The sequence below is a fragment of the Thermomyces dupontii genome (assembly GCF_041956625.1).
Source record: "Thermomyces dupontii strain NRRL 2155 unplaced genomic scaffold VTN31scaffold_1, whole genome shotgun sequence".
Classification (NCBI taxonomy): domain Eukaryota; kingdom Fungi; phylum Ascomycota; class Eurotiomycetes; order Eurotiales; family Trichocomaceae; genus Thermomyces; species Thermomyces dupontii.
Window position 1 is genome coordinate 4275001 of NW_027192307.1, and position 20766 is coordinate 4295766.

General features: G+C 56.2%; 6 protein-coding genes across 6 annotated transcripts; 4 read left to right on the top strand and 2 right to left on the bottom strand.

Moving 5' to 3' along the window:
* Positions 1–1332: 1332 nt before the first annotated feature.
* On the top strand, positions 1333–4113 carry VTN31DRAFT_1624 (uncharacterized protein; the record flags this gene model as incomplete). The annotated part of the gene is made up of 1 exon (XM_069401702.1): positions 1333–4113. One exon carries the CDS (start codon positions 1333–1335, stop codon positions 4111–4113), a length of 2781 nt encoding a protein of 926 aa, XP_069264480.1.
* A 1721-nt stretch (positions 4114–5834) lies between these two features.
* On the top strand, positions 5835–8661 carry VTN31DRAFT_1625 (uncharacterized protein; the record flags this gene model as incomplete). Its single annotated transcript, XM_069401703.1, has 3 exons — positions 5835–6862; positions 6912–8555; positions 8607–8661. The coding sequence occupies 3 exons, from the start codon at positions 5835–5837 to the stop codon at positions 8659–8661; spliced, it is 2727 nt and encodes a 908-aa protein (XP_069264481.1).
* A 351-nt stretch (positions 8662–9012) lies between these two features.
* On the top strand, positions 9013–9692 carry VTN31DRAFT_1626 (uncharacterized protein; the record flags this gene model as incomplete). Its single annotated transcript, XM_069401704.1, has 3 exons — positions 9013–9067; positions 9128–9220; positions 9289–9692. 3 exons carry the CDS (start codon positions 9013–9015, stop codon positions 9690–9692), a joined length of 552 nt encoding a protein of 183 aa, XP_069264482.1.
* Positions 9693–9908: 216 nt separating this feature from the next.
* On the top strand, positions 9909–11226 carry VTN31DRAFT_1627 (uncharacterized protein; the record flags this gene model as incomplete). Its single annotated transcript, XM_069401705.1, has 2 exons — positions 9909–10041; positions 10091–11226. 2 exons carry the CDS (start codon positions 9909–9911, stop codon positions 11224–11226), a joined length of 1269 nt encoding a protein of 422 aa, XP_069264483.1.
* Positions 11227–11579: 353 nt separating this feature from the next.
* VTN31DRAFT_1628 (uncharacterized protein) lies at positions 11580–13301 on the bottom strand (the record flags this gene model as incomplete). The annotated part of the gene is made up of 4 exons (XM_069401706.1): positions 11580–11762; positions 11836–12327; positions 12393–12903; positions 12973–13301. 4 exons carry the CDS (start codon positions 13299–13301, stop codon positions 11580–11582), a joined length of 1515 nt encoding a protein of 504 aa, XP_069264484.1.
* Positions 13302–13742: 441 nt separating this feature from the next.
* Positions 13743–19596, bottom strand: VTN31DRAFT_1629 (uncharacterized protein; the record flags this gene model as incomplete). Its single annotated transcript, XM_069401707.1, has 3 exons — positions 13743–14064; positions 14115–19361; positions 19418–19596. 3 exons carry the CDS (start codon positions 19594–19596, stop codon positions 13743–13745), a joined length of 5748 nt encoding a protein of 1915 aa, XP_069264485.1.
* Positions 19597–20766: the final 1170 nt, after the last annotated feature.

Sequence of the window (20766 nt, forward strand, 5' to 3'; positions counted from 1 at the left end):
AAGCGCATGCCGGCCCCGAAGAAGAATAGGCTCTAAAAAGTCAGTCTACAGGGGCGAGCGAAGAAGAGCGGGCGCCGGGGCGGGGGAGGGGGAGAATACACTGGGAAATACGAGGGGGGGTGAAAAAGAAGGCGGGAGAGAGCACTTGGGGAGTTGGGGGGTTCCGAGTCAGAGGGTGTATTGACTGTTCTGTATAGTACCTCAATTTCTTTGTGATTTTTTAATTGAATTTTTTTTTCTTTTTTTTTTGGTTTAATTTGTCGAGCGAATTATGAGCAATTCCTCGCTCCCTTGTTGGGGAGAAGGGGGAAAAGCGGTGGACCAGACGGGCCGTTCCCCTCCACTACATGTACAGTACTTGTACTTACAGTCTTACGCCAAGCGCCAAGACTGCTGCTTATGTCAGCACTGGCCACGCGCCGAGCGGATCCCCTGCATGAACGCTGGTTCTTGAAGGCGGTTCCTCCGGCACGATGCCAGGGCAGGGCGGCCCGGTGCATACGACGCACGGGGGGGGATGTTGTTGCTGCCAGGGGCGGATACTTTGGTTATGCCGTTATATGCCACAAGGATGACTCGGAGTGAGCCATCGCCGGCTCCATGGAGGTATGTACATACATTGGTTATGTACCTTAAGGTACTCCGTACTTGACTTGTTCCCGCCAGAGCGGCGATTCTCGGGAGGTTTCGGTGATGGGACGGACGTCGAGAACGCTTTTCATTGACATTATTACATATTAGTTCGACTACTATTGGCAAGGATTTGGATATGAACTGAATTTAGCCACTAGAATCGCATTCCATGACAACCCAAGTCCACGCCATCAATAGTGCTTAGACTATGACAGGTACGGAGTAGGTTACGGAGTCTCTCTCATACCTAATGAGATCCGAGATACGATTCACGCGGAGATATGGAGGGTCTCCGCAGAAACGATGATGTCAACACTCTGCCGACAACGGGTCGAGTCCATGCTCCCGTTGTGCCACTTGAGATTCGAGTCGTTGCCACTCCATGCTCCGTCCCACAGCATGCAGCCATGCCCTCCCAAGCACAGGCCACAGGGATAGGATGTTCATGCCTGAGGCACCCATGGTCTATCACGTGATTATGCGCCAAGACGGCGGGCTTGGCACGCCGTCGATCGGCCTCACGAGGCACGGGACAAGAGCAGATCGAATGCCCATGCCAGTGACAGATGGCCAGAGCTTCATATGACCGCCCGGCGCCCACACTCCGCTGAAGGTCCTGATCATCCGCCCAATTGCACCGCAGCCATGACTTGAGCCGCTGTGCCGTTTCCGGGCGTCCAAAAGTACACAACGCTCACGATGAACCCCAATATCTTATCGCGATTGGTGCGGTCAACGGGCTCGCCGTCCATCTACGAGACGATCCGGCAGGACGACGATGCCTCGGACATCTCCGATGTGGAGGAGCGAGCCGGGATGGCGTTGCGGGAGGAGAGTCGACGTGTCCCATCGCAGGAACCTCGCCCCGACGACGCCGACAGCCAGGTGACGACGCAGAGCGCGGCGTTTCTGGGCCAGCAGCCTTCGGGACCGACGTCCGACAGCAGGCCAGCGAGGAAGAAATTGCGAGGAAGCCATGCATCGCGACCGCAATGGCTGCGCGCGTCGCCGCACGCACCGGAAGCGGAGGAAGGCGACGATGACGTGCCGGCCTCGCTCCTCGTCGAGGGCGCCGACGTCCACGACGATCCCAAGCCGCCGCCGCCGCCGCCTCCTCAACATCATCGACCACGCGCCACGTCGAGCAGGTGGAAGTCGCCGGATGCGTCGCGTCGTCGTTGGGAGGCCGCCCGAGCACAGCAGCCTCTCCATCCGCCGTCACCACCGCCGGGCCCGCCGCGACCGCGAGAAGACGGCGGTATCCCGGGCCTGGCGTCAGCCAGCCCGCGGGACAAAGCCATGTGGCGTTGGACAAATGTTGAGAACCTCGACAATTTTCTGGACGACGTGTATATGTATTATCTGGGCAATGGGATTTGGAGTATCACGCTGAGTCGAATCTTGAATCTGTTGACGCTAGCTTTCGTCGTGGGATTCACCACCTTCTTGACCAACTGTATTAACTACCGCGAGGTGCGGAACAGCCAGAGGTTGGAGGAGATCCTAGTCCCCAAATGCATGGCCCGCATGTCGACATCGTCTACCCTCCTCTTGTGGCTGTTGACGTTTCTCTGGATCGCAAAGGTCATGCAGTACATTCTGGATTTTCCGCGTCTCCGCCAAATACATGACTTCTACCTGTATCTTCTCAACGTCACCGACTCGGAGATCCAGACCATTTCCTGGCAGGAGGTCGTCAGCCGCCTGATGACGCTGCGAGACGCCAATCCGGGCACGTCAGCCCCGGTGTCGGCCAAACACCGGAGGTTCCTGGGCACCCAGTCCAAACAGCGCATGGATGCCCACGACATAGCCAATCGCTTGATGCGCAAGGAAAACTACCTCATTGCTTTGTTCAACAAGGAAATCCTCGACCTGACGTTGCCACTGCCCTTCCTGCGGAACCGGCAGCTCTTCTCCCGCACCCTGGAGTGGAATCTGCATCTGTGCGTGATGGACTATGTGTTCAACAAGCAAGGTCAAGTGCGTCCCATCTTCCTCCGAGAGACCCATCGGCGTGCATTGAGCGAGGGACTTCGCCGGCGCTTCATCATCGCCGGCGCGCTGAACATCTTCACTGCACCATTCATGGTCGTCTACTTCATGATGCATTACTTCTTCCGCTACTTCAACGAGTACCAAAAGAATCCCTCGCAAATTGGATCGCGGCAGTACACGCCCCTGGCCGAGTGGAAATTCCGGGAATTCAACGAGCTGTGGCACCTCTTTCAGCGCCGCATCAACATGTCGTATCCATTTGCCAACCGCTATGTCGACCAATTTCCGCAGGACAAGATGGCACAGCTGTCTCGGTTTGTGGCGTTCATCGCTGGAGCGCTTGCTTCCGTGTTGGCCCTTGCGTCGATCTTGGACCCAGAGCTCTTCTTGGGCTTTGAAATCACCCATGACCGGACGGTGCTGTTCTACTTGGGCTTGCTTGGCAGCGTTTGGGCCATTGCCCGCGGGCTATGTCCGGAGGAGACCGACGTGTTTGATCCAGAGTTTGCCCTGATGGAGGTCATCAAGTACACGCACTACTGCCCGGCACATTGGACGGGACGTATGCACACGGATGAGGTGCGGCAGGAGTTCACCATGCTCTACCAGCGAAAAATCGTTATCTTCCTGGAGGAAATCCTCAGCATGATTTTCACACCGTTTGTGCTCTGGTTCAGCCTCACCCGCTGCAGCGATCGCATCATCGACTTCTTCCGAGAATTCACCGTCCATGTCGATGGGCTGGGCTACGTGTGTTCGTTCGCCGTGTTCAACTTCCAAAAGGGCACCAATGTTATCACGCAGGGCGGCGCTGGCCAACCCGGCCGTGACCTCCGTGAGGACTACTACTCGACCAAGGACGGGAAGATGCTGGCGTCGTACTATGGCTTCCTGGACAGCTACGGGACAGATCCGCGCACGGGCGCTCCGCGGCGGCGCTTCCATCCACCGCCGACCTTTCCGGGTCTGGGCACCATGGATGCGCCGCGGGATGCGACGAATCTGCGGCCGCCGTTCCCGCAATCCCCACTGGCCGGGCCGATGGGACGGCCGCCCACACAGCGTGGACCGACCACCGCCCCGTCTCCGCTGCCCTCGATGCTGCTGGATCCGCACCATCAGCCGTCCGCGTCAGGATTCCGGACGGCCCCTCAGGACCGCGGGCAAGGCCGTTTTCGCGCATCTCGCCAGACCGGCGACACGCTGGCCAATGTCGCAGAATCAGAGGACGCGTCGCAGGTTCAGGCCCAAGCGGATCATCGCGGTGACGACTCCACGGGTGCGGTGGCGATCAGCGATGGGAACTTGGAAGGATCATGGCGCTTAAATCTTGCCGGAGAGACGGATGACAGCGACGGGGTCGACGAGGACAACGATGTCGAAGCCGTCGTCAAGGGAGCCGGAGTGCTGGGTCTGATCCATCAGTTTCAGAAGGCGGGCAGTGAGGCACGAGCAGGTAGGAAGGCGCCGATGGATCTTTGAGCCGCTATGATGTTTTGTGGCGTTTGGTCTGGGGTGTTGCGGTGTTTTGCTTGGGATGTCAATAGGGATAAACTATTTTGAGCACTTCGAGTATTAGTTCATACGCTCATGAGTCCACGAGGTCTATGTCATTGATTGGTATCTGAAAGGCGGCAAGGTCAAAACACTTCTTTCTTCATGCAGGCAGACAGGTATCTCTAGGAAGGTACCCTACCTAACCCGAGTCCACTGGTACCTACAGGTACCTAGGTACCTAGGTACCTCTAGGTAAGGAGTAGTAACATGCCCAGACAAGGTGTCCTGGGTATATGGCAGAGTACCAGTCCACGACACTGCAAGTAGTCCCTCTCCTCGCGGGGAATTCATTCGAAAATTCACCCTGTCAAAATGAAGATGCCCCAAGAAACACACGCAGCATCTGATGGAAGCAGCCATGGGGACGGAGGCTTTCTGGACTTGAACCGGAAGTCAAACAGGGATACAGCAGTTCTGGAGCATTCGGGAGGAGAAGGGGTTGAAGCAGCAGTACAAGAAAACGCGGGACGAGCAGGACAGTGAATTGGTTCTCTTCACAGGTGTAGATGAAGCAATGTCCACGCATGACTTCCTCAAATCTCCCGATGATACCATTTTCAGAAGCTGGCGTTCATTTGTCAGAAAACAATGTTTACTGCTCGTTCAAATGGCGGTATCAGAAGAACAAGGAGCCGCCGGTGATCTCTTCCACTGTATCTGATGAGAGCCCTTGAGCCGATGGGGATGCACGCCCAATTGACACCCGGCTCAGACGCCAATCACTCCGGAGAAGAGGGGACGAAGAAACCAGATAAACAGTATCGCTCAATCAGAATACCCAGAGGGCGGACCAAGGACTGGCCGACTGTGGTGTTGGAGGTGGCCCTGTCGGAGACGACAAGAAAAGTGATAAGAGATGTTAAATATTGGCTTCGACAAAGCCAGGGATTCGAGGCTGAGTGAAAAGTACTCGACGGACACTGGACGCAGTTTTTGGCCTGCATTCAGATGATGCCCTAAGCGAAATCATAACTGATGGCATCATGCAGTACCCAGTTGGATGTGTGCATTTCTCTTTGATATCCATTAGTTTCATAGAAATGCTCTGGCGTTGAACAGAAACACATCATCGATTTGACACTATGAAGCTTCAGTTGGTGATTCAATTAATGAATCGATTGATCTCAACACCAAGGTCCATCGCAGATCACTGATCACGTGATACTAGATACCGGCCGTTCTCGAACTTCAGGTCTCTGGAGCAGCTGTGAAGCCATGCTGTGGCAGCTGTTTGAAGGCGACTCGGAGCTCAAAGCGGAGGCGATAAACCAGTTCAGGTCTGATTGATGGTCAAATGCCCATAAAATTCGAGCCAGTCAAATCAGAAAGGAGATCCTGCTTGCCAACGTCCTTGGCTGAACTCAGTTCAGCTCGACCCAAAATAATCGCAGCAACACCAACTCAGCCCTTTCGCTCTTGACCTGAACCTGACTGATAAAAACTGAAAAACGAAGTGTTCGCGGTCATTATTTCTGTTGATAGGCCATTGGACATACGGTGATGCTGTAATTCTCGCCGCTTCCGTTTCACGACGGATTCCTTATTCCAGTCCGGACCAGGACGGCGCAGATACTCGTACTGTCTCTTGAAGTCTTGCTCTCCTTCGCCTTTCCCCTCCAAGTCTCTTTTCGACTCGATAATCCAACATGTTTCGATCGCGCAGAGGGCGGCTCTTGTTCCTTCTGGCCGCCGTTTTCACAATCGTGGTCCTGCAGCTCGTCCGGACAAGCGCCTGGTTCGCCGAACGACATCCGAAGCCAGCGCCGGCCGTTAAACTGGAGCCTCCTGCGGAGGTTCCCGTCGTCCCCGATGCGGGTGAGAGTAACGAGAAGTCGCCTCATGGATTCGTGCCGGAAGATAAGGTCCAGGAAGGCAAACCGAGCACCGATATACTAATAGATGGCGGTGTCCTCGATACCGATGCCGATGCCCATGCCGACCTAGCTCCGGTCCCTGACCAGGGGCCACTGACGACGACGTCGGCAGAGCTATCGGAGCCCGCGAATACGGAACAGCCCGAGCCTGGCGCGAAGACACCCGATTCAAAACGACCCGAGAAGGGAACGTCGACGGACGAAACTCGCGTCGGGGTGGACGGTGACGAAGAGGGATCATCGCCCCCGCACTGGATCAAACTGCCCGAGCACTTTCCCGTGGACCCGGAGCAACTCATCAAACTTCCTTCCGGGGACCCTAGAGCTCTGCCGAAGCTCCAAGTTCCATTGAAGGAGGAGACAGCGACAGAGAAGCGGCGGCGCTTGCAACAGCTCGCGCTAATCAAGGATACCTTTGTGCACGCGTGGGAAGGATACCGGGACCATGCGATGGGTCACGACGAAGTCCGCCCGATCACGGGTGGCTACCGCGATCCGTTTGCCGGTTGGGGAGCCACCTTGGTCGACGCCCTGGATACGCTGTGGATTATGGGCTTGAAAGACGAATTCGCCGCTGCAGTGGAGGAGGTGAAGAAGATTGACTTCACCACGACCTTCCGTGAGGAAATCCCGCTGTTTGAAACGGTGATTCGATACCTGGGTGGCCTCCTCGGTGCGTACGACGTGTCCGGGCACCAGTATCCGGTTCTGTTGGAGAAGGCCGTCGAGTTAGCCGACGTACTGATGGGCGCGTTCGATACACCGAATCGAATGCCCATGACGTTCTACAAGTGGGCGCCGTAAGTCTGCACATGCGACTGTGTCGTGATTATTAATTAACGATGACAGGATCTATGCTACAAAGCCCCGTCGTGCGGGTAGAAGGGTTGTTCTGGCGGAGCTGGGTTCCTTGTCCGTAGAGTTTACGCGTCTGGCCCAGTTGACGGGGAACAACACGTACTACGACGCCATCGCGCGAATCAACAATGAGCTGGAGAAATCCCAGAAGAGCACGAGGCTGCCTGGCATGTGGCCGCACTTTGTTGATGCTTCAGGGTGCAAGAAGCCGACGCGTCCCGCAAAAGGCTCCAGCGAGGCGAGCGATGGGACCTCGTCGCAAGCCAACACTGCGGTCAAAAACACGGACAAAAGCAAGACGATCCAGAAGCGAGATGCCCCCGCTGGTCTCGCGGCCGACGCCGAGCCGGCAGACTACAGCCAACTTGGCAAAACACAAGCGTCGACATCGACATCAACAACGAAATCAACATCCAAAACTCCCAAGTGCGAGAAACAAGGGCTAGTGTCGCCTCCCCGCTCGAAATACGACTCGTTCGGGCTCGGGGGCCTGTCGGACTCCACTTACGAGTATTTCCCCAAGGAGTACATGCTCCTGGGCGGACTCGAAGACAAGTACCGACGTCTGTACGAGACTTCTATGGATGTGGTGCGCGAGAAGCTCCTCTTCCGGCCAATGATCAAGGAGGAGGATCGCGATATTCGATTTGTGGCTACTGTGCAGATTCGCGACCCCAACTATGAAGATGAGGAGGAAGAGGAGAAGGCAAAAGGGGGAGCAGAGGAGAAAGAGGAGGAACCAGTCAAATACAGCTACGAAGGGACGCATCTGACATGCTTTGCGGGTGGCATGTTTGCCATCGGCTCGAAGCTGTTTGGGCTCAGGGATGACCTGGATATTGCTGCCAAGTTGACGGATGGCTGCGTGTGGGCCTACGAATCGACTACAACGGGCATCATGCCGGAAAAGTTTCTGGTGGTCCCCTGCGAAGACGTGCGTTCGTGCCCGTGGGATCAAGAGCGTTACTACAAGGTGCTTGATCCGGAATCGGACCGTCGGATTCAGGAAGCACAGGAATGGTACGAGCGACAGTTGGCCGTCATCAAGAAAGTAGAAGTGCCGTCGCCATCCAAGGAGCTACCAGTGCCCAAGGAACAGCCGAAATCCAACCCAGAGGACGAGCTGAAGAAGCAGATGACCGAAGAGGAGTTGACCAAAGCCGAGATCCTCAAGCGTGACTTGACACAAGGTCCTGGTCGAGAAAAGAAGCCGATTTCGAAGCCAGCTTTGGAGCCCGCTGCCCAGCCGGAGGATATCGATAGTCTCCTTCCGTCGCCCCAGGTCCTCTCCCACGAGGAATTCGCAGTGGCACGCATCCGCGAGGAGAGACTTCCGCCGGGCGTCGTCGACATCCCGGCTCGCTCCTACATCCTGCGACCGGAGGCGATCGAATCCGTGTTCATCATGTTCCGGCTGACGGGAGACCCAGTCTGGCGCGAAAAAGGGTGGCAGATGTTCCTGGCAGTCTCGCGGGCGTGCCATACGGAACTGGCGGACTCGGCCATCTTTGACGTCACCCGCAAGGTTCCCTTCCAGTCGAACGGGATGGAGTCGTTTTGGCTCGCGGAGACGCTCAAGTACTTTTACCTGTTGTTCAGCGATCCGGACGTGATCAGTTTGGATGAATACGTTTTGTAAGTGCCCTCGAGCGTCTTCTGGCTGAAGGGGCAGGCTAACGATTGCAGCAACACCGAGGCGCACCCATTACTGCGGCCGAGAGTGGATAATGAAGCTCAGTGACGGTAGATATTCCGGGTTGTATGATTATGATTATCCATGGATCATGAAAATAACGTCCATGTATACAATACCTACATGCTACCAGTTATGGATTTCTCTATGGCTAGGGTTAGGGTTAGTTAGTGAGTAAAGATAAGAAGGCGGTGAAGCGCGGTCCGGCTCGCCCGCTGGCCCAAGCTGTGTGATCTGCAGCATCACGAGAGAAGCGAATGAGAAACAAGATCGACAAGCACTCCAAGTCCCTACGACTGATCTAAACTAGGAAACTCCGACGTGGACCGACTCCTGATTCCGGGATGCGTTCGCCGGCCGAAGCAGAGTTGAGTCGACGACAAGCGCTCGCAGCAGGCAATGGAGGTTGGCGAGGTTTCGTATACGCTGGCGAACGAGGAGGAATTCTGGAATGGTACGGCGTTGTTCGATCAACCCAGTTGATTCGAGATGAGTGCTGATCGGAAATGTCAAGAGTTGAGGAACATCGTGTCTAACCCAGGCGAGTCGTACGAGGGGATTGACAATGCGCTGCGGGAGTTTCTTGGATTTGCGGTTCGATATAAAGGTAGTACTAACTTTTTGACCCCTCATATGGTGATTGGGGAAGACAGTGGTTAAGGGGGAAAGTTGCAGATGATATTCTCTGCACCGCCGACGACCTCACCCGCTGCTCGTACCAACTCTGCACGTCGCCGCTCTTCACACACCATGCCGACTACGTTCGCCGCCAGATCATCCATAGCCTCCTGCAGGAGGACGACGGGGACACGCTGCGCCTGATCGCGTCGTTTCTACTGGTCGACGGCCGGCGCCACGAGGATACGTTCTTTCTAATGAACGAGGAGGGATGCTTTCCGCGCCTGCTACACCTCGTCCAGCTTGCCGGCCGGCATCGCCGCGTGGTGATGGAGCTGCTGTATGAGATGGCGCGGATTCAGAGGGTCAAGCTTGAGGATCTGGGTAGGGAGGGGTGTGCTGCAAACCTGAGAGGGGGCGGAGATAGGGGGATTTCTTTTTATGCGAATAGACTGGGCTGATTGTGTTTGTTGTCTTTCCTCGGGACAGTTCAGGTCGAGGACGGCTTGGTCCGCCACTTGTTCGATATCATCGAGGGGCTCTCCGACGACGCTAGCGATCCGTACCACTACCCGGTGATTCGAGTCTTGGTGGGTATTTCAGATCCTCAATGGGAAAGGAGAGGGGGGGAAGGGGAAATAGGCTGACCATCGCAGCTTGTGCTGAATGAGCAGTTTATGGTGTGCGCGCACGATCCCAGCTCCCCCACGGCCAATCCGCCCACGAACAAGGTCATCAAGATCCTCGCCATGCACGGCAACCGGTACAAGACATTTGGCGAGAACATTATTCTCTTACTCAACCGGGAGGGTACGCCTCGCGACCCCAGTCTGTCATTCAACCAATGCTAACCGTCTAGGCGAAACTTCCCTCCAACTCCTCACGCTCAAGCTTCTCTATCTCATCTTCACGACCCCCGCGACATGTGAGTACTTCTACACCAACGACCTGCATGTCCTGGTCGACATCCTCATCCGGAACCTGCTGGACTTGCCGGCCGAGGCCGTCACGCTGCGTCACACGTATCTGCGTGTGCTGCACCCACTGCTGGCGCACACGCAGCTCAAGGATCCACCGCATTACAAGCGCAATGAGATCCGCCGCACACTGGGACTGCTGGTCAACCGCCAGTTCAACGTTGAGGACGGTTGGGAAGACGGGGAGGGAGATGTTGAACGAATCGCGCATTTTGCCGAGGCGGACGAAACCACGAAACGTCTTGTTGCGCGCTGCTCACAAGTAGAGTGGCTCCTTCGAGACGATTCGTCTCGTTCACCGTCCCCGCCGCCCGGTGTGCGAACCCCAAACGTGCAAGTCACGGAACCAACCCAGCCCTCACCCCCGACAAGTCCCACCACCACGATCACCACGGAAAAACGTGTCGAGGAGCAGGACGTCCTCCTCCCCCGAACAGAAACAACCTCCCCGCGCAGCTTCTCAGAAGTCGCCACACAACGCGAAGCGCCTGGCGTGGTCCACCTCCACCGGACGGGATCAGCACCGGACGACGAAAAACACAAGCCACCGGAACCGCCCACCCCACGTCGATCCCGTGCACGAGCGCGCACACCTCGGCGTCCTTCCCCGGTTCCAGGCGAGCAGCAGCAGCAGCAGCAGCAGCCGGAAACTAGGACGGCGCCCAAACCACCCCCACCACCCCCGCCGCGATCCGTCTCACGCTCGCGCGCTCCTCCCCCGGCCGTACCACCCCCGAGACGGTCAGCAGCGGCAATACATCACCCTCCTCTTCCTACGGCGGCGGCTACTGCCCCTGGGGTAAGTGCTGCAGTCACAGACCATCACCGCAGTCGTAGCGGGAAGCGCGGGGTGGCGCCGGAACCGCCGCGGGCGAGACGACAGCATTATCAACAGCAGCAACATCGTCCGTCATCGTCATCATCGTCCTCAGCAGCAGCAGCAGCAGCAGCAACACAAGAACATACGATTACGATCGAGTCCGTTGAGCAGGCGATGGAGAAAACAGGACTGGAGTAATAATACATACCTCTCTCATGTGTCATGATCTTAACGAGAATGTTCACACGAATATCTCTACTACCACCGAGCAATGAAAGAATACCAGACAATAATAAGAATAGAGAAACTCTTAAAGAATATCATTAAAAATTATTATGTATTCTACCACTGCATAGTACACAGTATGTACGTCTCTCTCAATTAAAGCGATAAAAAAAAAAAAAAACAAAGAATGTGATTCAAGACCAAACCCCAGCCCAATCTCCGTTTCGTCCCATCGTCGATCATCCCTAACAATAGTTCGGTAATAATAATAATACAGTCCTTGGGGACTTGGAAAAAGTCTTGTGGTCATGATTTCTTTTTTATGTTTACCGCCTCCGCGACATAACCTTTGTAATTGCATGTCGAATCACCGTGCCCGCCTTTTCAATCTCCTTCCGCGTCATCCCCACGGTGACGCAGACCTTGAGGGCCGGGTTGACGGGTTGTTTCGGGGAGACGTTATCGGGGAGGTATTTGAGGCGGGTGATCATGACGCCATTGGCCAATGCCTACAGATCGTTAACCCCTTGAACTTAAAAATTAAAAGAAAAAGAAAATTTGGGGGGTAGGGAGGGGTTTTACCTCGTCAACAATATCCTGTAGCAAGAATTGCTGATCGTCAAAGCTGAGCTTCCTGGCCGAGACAACCTCGGGCTTGAGCGCGAGGATCATGATGGGATTCTCGGGCGCGCTGGTGCAATAGACCCAATCGCTGCGGGGGTCGAGCTGCGCCCACATGGCTTTGATGTTGGCGCGGAGTTGGGCGATGAGGTCCGGGTTGGACTGCAGCAGGGCAAGGGACTCGCTGGCCGTGGTGGAGAGTAAGGCGGGAAGTGCCGCAGAGAAGGTGTACGCCGACGCGGAGATGCGTTGGTGATGCACAATCTCCTCGGATCCAGCGCAGAACCCACCACCGGCGATCAAAGGACCGGACAGAGAGCCAACGATCATGTCAATCTCTGCCGGGTCGACGTTTTGGTGTTCCGTGACGCCGCGGCCGGTGCGGCCGAGCACGCCAAAGGACCAGGTCTCATCGAGGATGATGCGGAATTTATACTTGTGTTTGAGCTCGACCTGTCCATAATGTATATTAGCAACGTACCCTCCAGAAAGGAAAAAAGAGGATTTTCAGATCGTACAATCTTCGGCAAATCCACCATATCGCCAAACGACTCAAACAAGCCCTCCGTGATAATGAACCGTCTCGTCAGCGGCTTCCGCGCCTGCTCGCGGCAGACCTTGGCCAGCACGCGCTCCAAATCCTCCATATCATTATGCTTGTACCATCGGACAGTGCTGCGCGAGATCTGAATGCCCTTTCGAATCGCATAGTTGACGCCCTCGTCCGCCACAATGATATCCCCCCGCTTCGAGAACGCCGGAATCACACTCGAAATCGTCGAAAACGCCTGCGAGTAGATGATACAGGCCGCGGTACCTAAGAACGCCGCCACGTCCGCCTCCGTCTTCATGTGCACGTCCTGGGTGCCGTAGAAGCCCGGCGGGCCGCAAGGTCCCACGCCGTACGTGCGCAGCGTCTTCACCGCTTTCTCCTTCACCATCTCATTTGCGGTAAAGTTGTAGAAGTTGTACGATGCCAGATTGGCAACGGTGCGGCCATTCGTCAGCTTGACCTTGGGGCCGGTCGGACTTTGTTTTGTTTTCCCGCAAGTCAGCCTCCAGACACGATCCTTCTCGTGAAGATTGATAAAATCGTACCCAACAATCACCGGCCGTTTCTCCACCTCGCTCTCCTCCAACGGTGTCATGGGCCCAACCAACGGCTCCGGCTGCCATTCCTCTACCAGATCGTCAATTTCCTCCTCCGACAGTTCGACAATGCCCGGCTTGGTCGAATACTTGGGTGCGAGCAAGTACCGCACCGCAAACAGGAACAGAAACAGCTCAATGGCCGACCGGATCGGGTCATTCTGGTAGCTTGACTTAACGTAGCGCAGCAGAATCGCCGACCCGGGCACGCGATGGAACATGTCCGCCAGCTGGTGCACCAGGGCGACCGCCATCTGCTGGGCCTCTTGGAGATCCATCGTGGCGGGATGCTCGACGCCGGCTGTCGCGTCGAATTACAAGTCTCAGAGACCACAGGACTAGATTTAAGGGGGACCGAGGAATAGGGAGACACGAAACACCATCAGCCCTGAATAACGATGGGAGTCCGAGAGTCACGTGATACAGTAATTTTGCCCTGAAACTTTGTATTGCAATTACGGAGTATAACTACGGAGTGCTCCGTAGTTAACCAAGTTACTTACAGAATTGAATATGGAATACGACAGTCGACTCAGACGACCATTCAATCAAATTCAATTGACCTAGGATACAACGCAACGACAATAACATGTAAGTGAAGGATACCAATCATTCGCCAGACAAAGAACGAAAAACCCATGCAATCCGTTCAAGGCGTCTATCTGTACAGATGTAAAGGCATGCAAAAAAACAAGAAAAAACAATCAACGAAGGCCAGATTAGAATGCAAACATCATCCTCTCCGAATTAGACGTGCTGCTGGCCTCGGCGTCATCCAGGCTGCTGGCTCCCGTCTTTCCACCAGGCAGGTTGTTGCCGGTCAAGATGCTGCTCGTGTCGTTATTGTCTTGGTTGACCGGCTGCATCAGATCGAACGGAATGTCCGGCAGATCGATATTCAGCCGTCGGACAACCAACGGCGCCGCAATAAGTGCCACAAAGACGATGAGCATGAGGAAGTAGAGGATCGAGTAGCGGATGACACGGCGCCTGCGCAGCTTCGACTGCTTCAGCGAATAGATGGGCGGGCGGATTTGGCGACTAGAACGTTGTCAGGACATCGTATGTAAATCAGGAAAAAAAAAAAATACCTTGGACGAAGCCAGAAGAGAATCACCGAGTGGAACTTGTCAATATAAGGGATACACAAGGCCGGCAGCATGATAAACAAAAGGAAATGGCCCAGAACAAAGTCGGCGGAGAAGTATCCAAGCTCCGTGATCTTGCAGAGGAACTCTCGGCCGGGTTGTGAGATGGAGTGCCAACCCATGCCGTACCACTTGCCCGTCCACCAGGCGATGTTGGCCTGGTCATGTTTGAACTCTCGCGTCAGCGCCAGCGAGATGATCAGCTTGTAGATAAATCGCTGGATCGCAACCATGGAAATCATGCCCAACAGGCAGCGCGGGAAGCTCCATCCCTCAAAGAAGAACATGACCTCGAACAAAGCAAGGAGCGCGACAACGGCGACGCCGTGTGCAATCGCAGCGAGCACCGACCCAAACTTTTTGCAGCACATGCTCAAGACGGGACCCATGCAGCATGCCATGGCAAACATGAGCAGCGCGACACCAGCGTTGATCCCGATCGGTGCAAGCGCGACGATGCCAACCCGAAGGAGAGACGCGGTCGGCTTGGGGTTGCCCCGAACACCCGTTTGAGCGTTGATATACAGATAAGGCACCAGCGTGACCGCGACGAGAACGAGCGGTCCGAGAATCTCGCTGAAGAAGATGTTGCCCAACCGCGCGCGAGGCACGTCGCCGGAAAGCTTCTCCGACGGCACACCGAGGACCTTGCGCTTGTAACCGGTGATGCGAGTCCGCGACAGACGGCAAAACGCAATCCACGACGAGGCGTGCGATCGAGAGTTGCCGCGCGACAGCCATCGCAGATAGTCGCGGTAGTCGATGAAAAAGTCGTCCCAAGCGAACTGGTGCGGGTTGAACAGGAATGGCGAGATACACAGCGCGAGCAGCGACACCCAGAACCAAATCAAAGCCGCAGTCCACACCGTTGCCGTGGCAAACAGCAACATCATCAGGGACCGAGCTCCCAGATAGATGGACGGGCCGGCGAATCGCGAGTACAAAATGCCAAAGGGAATGCGCGCCGTGGCAAAGCCTCGACCGGTACCAATGTATCGGGCGCCGCCAAAGGACAGATCCTGCTGGATGGAATTGGCGTAGATCTGGCACACAAACACCTCGAACATGAAGGAGAACGAGCCGAACTGCTTGGCCAGACGAGTCGCCGCACGCCAGAAGCCTCGCTCGGTCAACTCCTGCACGACCAGGGGAATGAACGAGATGAAGAAGACGATGAAGATGGAGGCAATGCAGCGGTTCACCCAGTTTCGGATCGGGATCAGATTCGCGCAACCGGTCGGCAGCAACGGGTCTGTGATGGGGACGTCCGGGTTGTAGCGGCACTCAATGGTCTCGTGTCGCAGTGCACCCAGATTGATCAGGACGATCATGAACATCTGCACCGACAACATGATGAGCATGTTGTTGATGTGGAAGCCCGGGTGCGCGTAGTAGAATGACAGGAACCGATCGAGCGGAAGTTGCGTGCCCAGGTAGTAGTACTCCCGAGAAAGCATCTGTTCACCCATACCAGTCCCGATCTTGGTGGTGAAGTTCAGAATGGAGCCAAAGCCCAAATCACGTCCCTTACCGCACTGGTAGTATTCGCAGTGCTTGATGCGACCGCCGCGGAGAATTGCGTTCATACCGGCATAGATATCTTCGTTCAGATGGAGACCCTTTTGCGCCTTGGAGACACCGCCACGCGTGGTCATGAAGATGCCGTTCAGGAAATCCGGGTGACCGTAGTGCAGCTTGCCACCAATCTCGGCCAAAGTCCGCGCGAACAGGGTACCGAAGGTCTGCTCCTTGCCAGCAGCGACGTCACCGAGGATACCGATATTCTCAGAGAAGATGTATTCACGAGCACCGAGAATGGCGACCGGATTCTTGTTCTGCGACGGCACGCCGGGCGCGTACGGGGAGACGTTGTCGGTAGTCAGCTCCTCAAACTCCGCCAGGACGCTGCGGATCTTCAAGCACTCCTCGAGATAGTTGTCCTGGTTGGCATCGACCAGCTGGATGTACTCGCCGCGGTAGAAGATGATGGCATGGTTCTGGTTGTCCGACTTGCCGTCACCAAGGATCGGGTTGCCCGAGAGCTGGACACGGAACTTGGGCTTCCGCATGCCGTTCTCCATGATCTCGCAGTGGCCATCAATCAAGGCGGAGTACAGGCGGGGCTCCTCGCCTTCGTTGAGGGGGGGTTCTTCGTCCAAGTACGCGATCTGGAGGTCGGGATACGCGCGGAGTAGGAATTCGGTGTTTTCACGCTCCTCCTTGTTGAACTTGGCATACCGCTGCATGGAGACGCAGATGCGGAACTTCCGACGGGCCATGCGCTCCAGCTCGCGTTCCAGCTTGTCCGAGTTGCCGCCGAACATCTGCACCACCTCGGGATTCTCCACCCGGTACAGAAGCTTGATGGCCCGGCTGTAGTTCATAAAGCCCGAAATCGTGCGGTACAGGGTCTGGAAGCGCAGCGAGGCCCAAATACGAGTCCGGAGGGTATACTCGGGCGCCGAGGACTTGAAACCGATGCAATAGAAGGGCAAGTCGTCGACCTTGGCCTTGGCGGCGTCCTTCTCCGACTTCTCGTACTCGCCGTTGAACTGCGAGGTTTCATCGGCCAGGATCTTGGTGTCCTTGACGAAGCAGTCCCACTCGACTGGGTGCAGCTGCTTCAGGTACTCCAGTAGGGTGACACGGGAGTACGGCTCGTCTTCACGGATGATCTCGCGCAGGGAGAGAAGGATCTTCTCGCTGTAGTGCGGGATCAAAACGGTGAAGGTGGGCATGTTGTCCACGGGCAGCGGCTCCGGGATCGGGGTCGACAGAGACTGCGCGAAGAAGGAGATGCGGCGCTCCGCCTCGCTCTGGGCGGGGAAGAACTCCGTCTTGAAGGAGTGATCCTCCTGGGAAACGAAGAACGTTGGCGCGCGCAATGTGCGCTTGCCCTCCTGCTCCGACGGGACCTGGTGGTACAGCAGCTTCTGGACGTGGTCGATGGCCAGCAGGTGCTCCCGGTACATGGAGATGACGATGGCGTTCCAGACCTGCGAGATGAGGACCTTGGGCTTGTACTTGATCTCCATGTCCGTCGTGGCCAGCACCTTGGAGTAGATGCGCTTCGGCAGACGGGAGAAGATGTTGCGCCACGGACTCCAGATGGACACGCCAAGGTAGAAGGAACGCGCCACGGAGAAGATGGTGTTCATGATGATGTACCACAGGTAGCTGTCCAGGAAGTACAGGCACAGATCTGTGAAGAACATGAGACCAAGAAGAATCTGCGGCTGGGCCTTGCAGAGGACCGGGGGGATGAACTTGTCGCCGGCGCATCGGCGAATCGTCATGGTGGAGAGGATGCGAATGGGATCCTTGAACGAGAGGATCAAGAAGAAGTAGGATTCAACGAGCTTCGCGGCGAAGACGCAAACCCAGAGCCCATACGACATCCACATACTGTTCCCGATCAGGCGAGGATAGCTGGCCGTGAAGGTTTGGCTGGCGACATAGCGCCGGGACTTGGTCTTCAGATAGCTTCCGAACAGCCCACCGAGCGGCATGAACGCGAACCAGAAGAAGCTGGCCAGGGCAATGAAGAACTGCACGATTCCGAGAGCCAAAGGGATGGTGCCCGTGCCGTCGGAGATGCCGAAGATGTACACACTGGGGCCGGCGTTGAGCGCAAACACCAGGAGCAGGAACAGCAGGCGCTTCGTCAGATGCTGTGCGCCGGCCCACTTGCGAGGCACGTACAACCATTCGGCCAGGGTGGCCCAGATCTGGATCAAGGAGCACAGGGCACCGCCCAGAGCGACGGCGGACCATTTGCGCGACCCGGGTGGCTGGTTGTTGAGTTGCTGCTCGTAGTTGGGCGTATACAGCGTCGGCGAGTTGTAGGCGCAGAAGAACCAGAACGTGCCGAGATGAATGACCCAGATACGGTTGAAGTTGGTGACCATGTGGAACCACGACCGCGTCTCCTTGTAGGTCTTGAAGAAGGCCTTCTTCCAGTTGATCTCGGGGAACTTCTCCCAGCGCTCGGCGGGCGGGATGTCGACCAGGCGGGTCTTGTCGTTGAGCACGATGCGCTCGATACCCTCGGGATACCAGAAAAGCTGATTGACATCGTCGTAGCCGATGATCTCATGGTGGTCGCGCTCGCGGCGGACGTACTTGCCGTCGAGAATCTCGTAACCCTGGTCTCGCAGATACTGATAGAGAGGGGTGATGACGTTCTTCAGATAGGTACCCTCCTCGACGGGCTCATGGCGGTTTTGCGCGGCGGGGGAATTGAGATAATCATCGGCGCACTTGAAGATGAAGCAGAGACACTCGGGCATGAATCGAACCTGGTTGGCCTCGCCCCAGAGCAACAGATACAGGGCCAACTGGCGGCAGCGATCGTGCTGGGACATGCGGTTCATGCGCGTCTTCCAGCGATACTCGGCGGCTTCGAGGCTGTTATCGCCCTCCAGGGCTTCCAGCGTGGCCTGCTCGTTTTCGGGATTCTCCGCGGCCTGCTTGGCGGCCTTCTTGGCCTTGCGCTTGCGACCTCGGGACTTGCCGATGTTCATGTTGGCAAAGCCGACAGCGTCATCCAGGTCGAGGTGGGCGGCAAAATACCAGCGACGGTAGTTGGCATTGTCGCCGCCAATGTAGTCGGCATGCAGGGAAAGCAGCGCCTGGTTGGGCGTCATCCGGGACGCGCGCGAGTCCAGCTGGGTCATCAGGTGATCGTACATGTTTCGCATGCTGTCGCGCTGGAAGCCGAACTTATTCACCAGATCGAGGAAAATGTCCTCGATTTCTTCCTTCGACAGCGGAACGCCGGCCTCCGAGGTCCAAGCCGGGTACGGCTCCCGGGAACGCTGACCGGCGGGCAGGGCACTGTAGTCCATGCCGTAGACTGGCGTCGAGGCGCCGGACGAGCGATTCCCGCCGTACGAGACCTGCGAGGAAGGGGGGCGGTAGCCGTAACCACCGCCCTCATGATAGCTGTTGTAGCGCTCGTCACCCCGGCCATAATAGTCCATGTCGGCGGCACGAGCGGTTTCGGACCTCATGGTGAAGTCACTGAAGGTCTCCGAGTCCTCCTCGGAGCCGCCATGACGGCGGCGGCCGCCGTGTCCATATCCGGAATGACCCCCATGACCCTGGTCGTAGTACTGGTCGTCGTAGTAGTTGTCGTGGTAGCCACCGTGTCCACCCTGGTCATAGTAGCCATCCTGATCGTAGTAGCCACTACAGGACGATCAGCGACACTGTATTTTGCCAGCATTTTGCCGTCACCAACTCACCCTTGGTCATAGTAGTCATTGTTGCCATGATGGCCATAATTGTTTTGATCATAGTATCCCTGACCGTTGTGATCATCGTAGTAGTAATCGCTGTTATTGTTGTTGTGGTGGTTGTTTCCGCCATGATGGCCATTGTAGCCATCATCGTAATGGCCCTGGCCTTGGTTGTAGCCGGACATGGTGCCGACGGTGCCAGAGGCGATGGATCCAAGGCTGGAGGGCGGGAGGGATCCTTGGTCGGCGATCCCGGTCGCGAATCAGGGCCTGATCTTCTGCCGGCGACTCACCGGTCACTCGCAGAGCACGGAGCCGAGCAATTTGCGATGGAAACGAGGCTGCTCCCACAGAACGAGTCCGACAATTAAAGGAGTAAAGAGTATTACGGATTAACGAAGGTCCATAGAACCGTCCCTTTCGGTCCGAAGCCCGCAGACAGTGCGATGAGAGCCACAACCAGGTGACTCTGATTCTCGCGGTTGATGGAGTCGACCGCTACCACGACGATGGACAAACCTCCACGACCCGGTCGAGTTGGTGATCCGCGCTGATGGGGGTGATCGACAAAAAAACGAATGGAGAGAGTTTGGCGTCAAAGCAGGCGAAGGGAGAGGGTGCACACCTCAGAACAACCCACCCCAATGGGCCTGCCTCTGACTGCGAGAAACGAATGTCAAGGGAGAAGGATGAAAATGGGAAGAAAAAAAGTAGAGAGATGGGAAGCAGAAAGGAGCGTCGAAGGGCAAAAACAAGCACCAAAGGGGGGGGGGGGGAAAACAGGAGCGGATGGGATTGTTGGCAGGATTTCTGCGTGCTTCTGGTAGCCTCAGGAACCCAATTGGCGTGTGCATAAGAGGGTCCGGTGCGTGGCAGTAGTGCGACTGGCGGCGGAGAAGAATGGTATGGAGAGGGAGGACAGTTCCTGCCACGCACTGCGCAGAAGATGATGGAAAGCCCTCATTGGCAGATCGCCGACCTGGGACCAGGGTCTGGCCGGGCAGCCCAAAGGACCGTTTTGGGCCAACCCAGACACTGTTTCTGTTACAGTGGGTCCAATGTGGCTCATTCTGGCGAATCGTTATCCCAAATGGGATGACCCCTGAGGAGAACAACTCCACCAGTGGCAAGTTCCATGGTGAGCGTGGCACCAGCCAACCAGGAGATTTAATCGCTGGCCAATTGGGCGAGTGGGTTCTGGGTGGAATTCCCTGATTTCCTCTGCAGGAAAACTGTGTCTATTTTTGTCTCACATATGTTGAAAAAGGACTGGTCAATTCTTGTTGATTCTTTCTCTATCCATTTGGACAGTTGACTGATTTTGGTATTTTGGATTCAAAGTACCGGTACCAGGA